The sequence below is a fragment of the Octopus bimaculoides genome, chromosome 16 (genome assembly GCF_001194135.2).
Source record: "Octopus bimaculoides isolate UCB-OBI-ISO-001 chromosome 16, ASM119413v2, whole genome shotgun sequence".
Classification (NCBI taxonomy): Eukaryota; Metazoa; Mollusca; class Cephalopoda; order Octopoda; family Octopodidae; genus Octopus; species Octopus bimaculoides.
This window is the reverse complement of record NC_068996.1, coordinates 7,770,695-7,776,513: the sequence shown is the minus strand read 5'-3', so window position 1 is coordinate 7,776,513 and position 5,819 is coordinate 7,770,695. Positions and strand designations below refer to the sequence as shown.

The 5,819-nt window shown below is 35.7% G+C and overlaps 1 protein-coding gene across 1 annotated transcript in view; it reads left to right on the top strand.

The window, feature by feature from the left end:
- Positions 1 to 5,819, top strand: part of LOC106873044 (PDZ domain-containing protein 8) — a 130,537-nt gene that overhangs the window by 116,366 nt on the left and 8,352 nt on the right. The window contains exon 4 of the mRNA XM_014920251.2: positions 2,394 to 2,472. Coding sequence (XP_014775737.2) covers positions 2,394 to 2,472 — 79 coding nt within the window. The remainder of the gene's footprint in view (positions 1 to 2,393; positions 2,473 to 5,819) is intronic.

Sequence of the window (5,819 nt, the reverse complement as noted above, 5' to 3'; positions counted from 1 at the left end):
TGATGATGATGATGATGATGATGAGATAGATAGATAGATAGATAGATAGATAGATAGATAGATAGATAGATAGATAGATAGATAGATAGATAGATAGATAGATAGATAGATAGATAGATATATTGTGTGTGAACACTACTCTCTCCGTTCCTTGTCTTCATGTAATGGTTGTAAACAAATGTTGCCATCATGTAAGTGGTGTTTATTTCCAATCTTCCATCAAAACATGTCTGGCCATGAGGAAATAGGTGATGGTAGGCAATAGGAAGGGCATCAAGCTGTAGAAAATTCACCTAAAATTTTGTCTGAGCCCCCCCCCCCATGCATGCAGTCAAACACACACAAAGTATATCTAATCAAATGTTAGACTATTCAAAATTCTAGAAACAAAAAGTCAATCTATTTGAAATGCAGAATATACTAAATGTACCAAGACCAATATCTCATGCTTCTCTCTTTTCATTGTTCTTTAGTGCTGTCTGAGGACATACATTTTCATGGTATACCCTATTATTGTCCTGTAATGTAGCAGTTCAACAAATAGATTCGATAAAATGACTACCAGATTGAAAAAAAAATACTAGGAGCAATCTGATTGATTAAATCTTTGAAGTTGGTACTCCAGCACAGCTCAGTCTAATGACTGAAACCAGTGAAAGACTTTGAATGTGTTATTTTAAATTTATTATTGATTTCTTATGAATCTGGCAGCTGTGACATTTATGTACGAGTTTGTTTATATCTGTTAGTTATGTACATGTTACTGGATTTGAGCAAAAATTAATTTACTGTATAGAACAGCAGTCCCCAACCTTTCTTTTTTTGTACCACAGACTGGTTCCACACAAGACAGGTTTTCCAGTACTGGGAGATTACGCACATAACAAAACACGATAAAGTTCATAATATATAAGTAAATTATTATATATATAATACATATATATTACAAATGCAATACATATATAAAGTAAAAACAATGAAAAATAAATATATAATGTAAAAATTCATCCCTTCTGTTCAGAAATGATACATAGCCTGGTGGTTGAGGCCTCCTCATATACAACATCTAGGTATTCTAAAGAATGTTTTAATATTATCTAAGCATTATGTAACTGAATAAATTAGAGTTGACTATTTTATTAATCCTTTTGATGTCAATTTGCCTGAGACTGCACTTGTTTCTCTGATACAAATTTCCTGTTTTAATGTGATCTAAATTAAAATCACCCATCATAATTCGATGTTAATTTATGTTCCAAACATCAGCTTAATAATGACAAAATTCTTCAATATTTTCAAAATTAATTGAAATAAAGGCAGTGTATTTCAACAGAAAATGGTAACAAAAGGATTTATGAACTGAAATAGGGAAATATATATAGAATAAGATAATTATATACATTTATAAAATAAACAGTATAACATGCAACAGTAATGAGAAAATTTGATTAGCAAGCTCGTATTGAACCTCAAACTAAAGATATTCTGATGAGTATTGCAATATTTTAGTCTTCATTTATCCCCAGCGTCTGACTTAGTATGATATTAGTAACAGTTTTACCCCTCTTCATGCAAATGTAATTTTTTAGTTTGACACCCTCTTACACATTAATTTAATTATGTCACGAGAAAACTGCATCCTACATGGTTGTCTAAATGGCATACGTAATGAAAAATGACCTTGAAGTTTTTTAGTAGTGCAGCCTTCCAGATAATGAGCTTTGTCTCATGCAGCCAGCCTGGTGTGACGAGCCTCGTCTCGTGCGGCCTGCCTGGTGTGACGAGCCTCATCTCATGTGGCCTGCCCGGTGTGACGAGCTCCATTTCGTGTGGCCTGCTTTTCAAGAAAGGTTGCCTATGCTCAACTTAAATCATAACCTACTTCCTGAATATTTTGTTTGTTGCAGCTTAAATGAATGAGATTAGTTTATCCTATGGGATATCTTCTGATATTAATAATGGCTTCTTGCACACAAAAAAGAACTACAATCTGACATAAAGCTGTTCTTGACATCCTTTCTGCCATACTAACCCATTAGAACTGCATCCATCAACAGTCAAAATATCCTTTGTCACTGTTATAGAAATCTACAGCATTCAAACGATGGGAACTTGTCAGTTACTTTCTTCATTTTGGTTTGCTTCTTGTTCAAGATTGCATTTGGCATCTTACTTGATTAGTAAGAGTATTTTTGGTAATATCATAGGTTGCTTAAAATGAATTTGATTATTTTATAGAACACTTTGAAAGTATGTCTACAGATGATTATATTTAATACTTTCTCTTGGAGTTTTAAGCTAATCTTTAGAAACGCTCATCTGTATATCTTACTTGCCCACAATTCTTTTATGCATATTTTTTATATATGTATTTTTCTGATGTATTTTTACAGATGGGTTGCGAAACGTATGAGCATGGAATTTGAAGACATGTTACAGACAACATCAGGCAAATTATTGGACCAGATTGTGGTAAGATTCAGTCCTCATTTACCTTCTGTTACCACCACCAACACCACCACCATTTGTATAATTGCTGCAACATATTAATGTTCAATGCCACAAGTTTGGTGAGAAAGGATAATAAATTTTAAACAAGGACACCTATACATACAGTTTGGTTAATATTTCCAGTAAAGCTCCCTTCTCTTTCTTTCTCTCTCTTTCTCTCTCTCTCTCCTTCCCCCTTTCTCTCTCTCTCTCTCTCTCTCTCCCTTCTCCTTTCTCTCTCGCTCTCCCTTTCTCTCTTTCTCTCTCGTTCTCCCTTTCTCTCTTGCTCTCTCTCCCCCTCTCTCTCTTCTCTCCCACTCTCTCTCTCACTCTCTCTCCTGCTCTCTCTCCTGCTCCCTCTCCTGCTCTCTCTCTCTCACTTTCTGTCTTTCTCCTTCTGTCTCCGCTCTCTCTTTTTGTCTTTCTCTTTCTGTATCTTGTCTCTTTCTTTTTGTCTTTCTCCTTCTGTCTCCTCTCTCTCTTTTTCTCTCTTTTTCTCTCCCTCCATTTCTGTCTTTCCCTCTCTCTGTTTCTCTCTACACCTACATGAGTGTTTCTATGTGTGTGTGTGTGTGTGTGTCTAATTGTGCATATCTGCTGTATGCATTGAAGTCTGTGTGTCTTCATGTAGCTTCCTGCATGTGTTTATATCTGTGTGTTTGTTGTATGTATAACTTATTAAAGTTGCTTTCGAAATTCTCTAAAATTAGCTTTATGATTTATCCAAGGTCTGAGTCACTGTTATCTAAAACAACAGTTATCTATAATTTGATCCATGGTTATCTAAAACTCTACACTTATCTATGCTTTGATCTACTGCCATCTGAAATTGTACAGTTATCTGCTGTTTGATCCAGAGTTGCCTGATCTTTTACAGTCATCTGTTATCTGAGTCACTGTTGCCTGTAACTCTTCTGAGTTCATGTTGAGACCAAACGATAGGTTTTAGCTGTTCAAAGAATTGTTAATGGAGAGGAGTAGTAAGATAGTTTAAACCTATAGAGCAGTGGTTCCCAAATTTTTCAGGCTGCCACCCGCTTGACACCCAGACCACATTCCTAACATCCCCTCTCCCTCCCCACCACAAATATAGACCATTTTTCTGTAGCAAATTCAAAATAACTATTTCACAAATAAGACTTAAACTTAATTAACCTATTGATATTTTTTTTTACATCTATCACCCCATTTTGGCCACCCCAATATCATCCCACTTTTCTTCCACCACCCCCAGTGGGGCAGTATCACCCACTTCGGGAACCACTGCTATAGAGTATACTACATCATCAGTTTTCTTTATTTTTTTCTCTCTTTCTTTAATCGTTGATGTTTGAACAGTATACAAACACGGTTCTTCTTTACTAATCTGTTTTAGTTATTGATTTTAGAATTTCTTTCTCGTTGAGAAAATGAAAACAATGTCTAACATCTGGTTTAGTTTGTATGAAAACATTTTTCATTATGAAACTTAATTACATAGTAATATGAGTATTAAGTCTAACCAATTATCAATCTGAAGTTGTCTCCTGGTGATTCTCTGCATGAGGCATTTTAGAGGATTCTCTTTAATAACAATTTGTAGAAGTTGTTAGCCTGTCAGTGTTATCTGATCCCAGTAAATTCAAGAATATTTCTTAGATTTACATTATTTACATTTGACGGATATTTGTCCTCATCTTGTTCATTGTTAACATGACGTTTCGGCTGATATACCCTCCAGTTTTTGTCAGGTGTCTTAGGAAAGAGAACCCAGGTTCGAAATTTCCCCAAGGTATTTTTTCAATATTATTATTATTCAGGTCACTGCCTGGAATCGAACTCAGAATTTTGGGGTTTGTAGCCCGCTCTCTTAACCACTATGCCATATGCCCGTGGGCTAACAGTGGTTAAGAGTGCGGGCTACTAACCCCAAGATTCCGAATTCGATTCCAGGCAGTGACCTGAATAATAATAATAATAATAATAATAATATCGAAAAATACCTTATGAATGAGAACCCAGGTTTGAAATTTCCCCAAGACACTTGATGAAGGCTGGAGGGTATATCAGTCGAAACGTTGTGTTAACAACAAACAAGATGAGGACAAATATCCATCAAATGTAAATAATGTACATAATTCCTCATCTCTTAAATATACAACTGTAATATTTCCTTGGTTTGGCATCTCTTCTTGACAGCTATGTGAACTAATCTATATACACAGTGATTCTAAAGTCCCTTTAGTGTCAATATAAACTATTGTTAAATGAGGACCTTAATATGTGCCTTACCTTCCCTTCTCTTTATCACTTCCTCATACATTTCTCTTTCCTAGCTTCTTATAGCTTTCACCCAAACTCTCCACTGTTCCTTAATCACACCTGACCCCAGGCCTCCTATTGACTGTTACAACTCATGGCTGCTGGGTATCTTGCTTTTTCATACAGCCTCCTGCCCAGACCATCCAGAGTTGTTGAATTAGGGTACAGCCAGGTGATTGAACAAGGCTTCTGCCTATGGCTTTCACAAATTATTACAGAGAATCCTCTAAAATGCTTCGTGCAGCAAATCATTCAGGGTCCTCTTCAAATTAACAATTGGTTCATCCTTTGCTTATGGCATTTTTCTTAAGTAGAATGTATTTTATACTTTATTTTTTTTATATACTGGCATAGATCAGACAGTTTACCAGCTCCTATTGAACTGCCCAGCCCATGCCTGTATGGAAAAGTGGCATTTAAGGATGGGGTTGATGGTGTGTGTGTCTGTTTTCATCAAATTCAACAAAACAGACTGCCCTTCAATTATTATCTATCCTACTTTTTCCATTTGTCTCCCAAATTCTCCACCTTTAGTACCACCTTCTTAACACCCTCATTAATAGCCCCACCCCCCCTCTTCCTGAACTAGCTCTCTTATCTCTCCTCACTGTTCCCTGTCTTCACAACCCCACCGACCCTCCAATTCCCTACTCAAATACAGCTGGTTCTGCACTTTTATTCATCCCATCTTTGAACTTTTCTGCATTGAAATCTGAAATTTAAGATCTTCTCTATTCTGATGATGGAGGCTTGTCTAAACCCATGTTGATTGCATCCATTACGACTGCATATTTAGGTGAACTACATCTACCAACATTATCAGAAACCATAGTAATTTATCAAAGGTCTGATGAGGCCAGGAACTGCATAATTGTCTTGAACAAGTCACATCATTCCACTTGTATTTTCTAAAGCTATATGGATGAAAAAATGTATCATTTTTGTCTGACATTGTGTTCAACACAAGTCAATTAAACTAACATTGACTAATTTGTTTGAATAACAAGTAAAAAAAAAAAAAAAAAAAA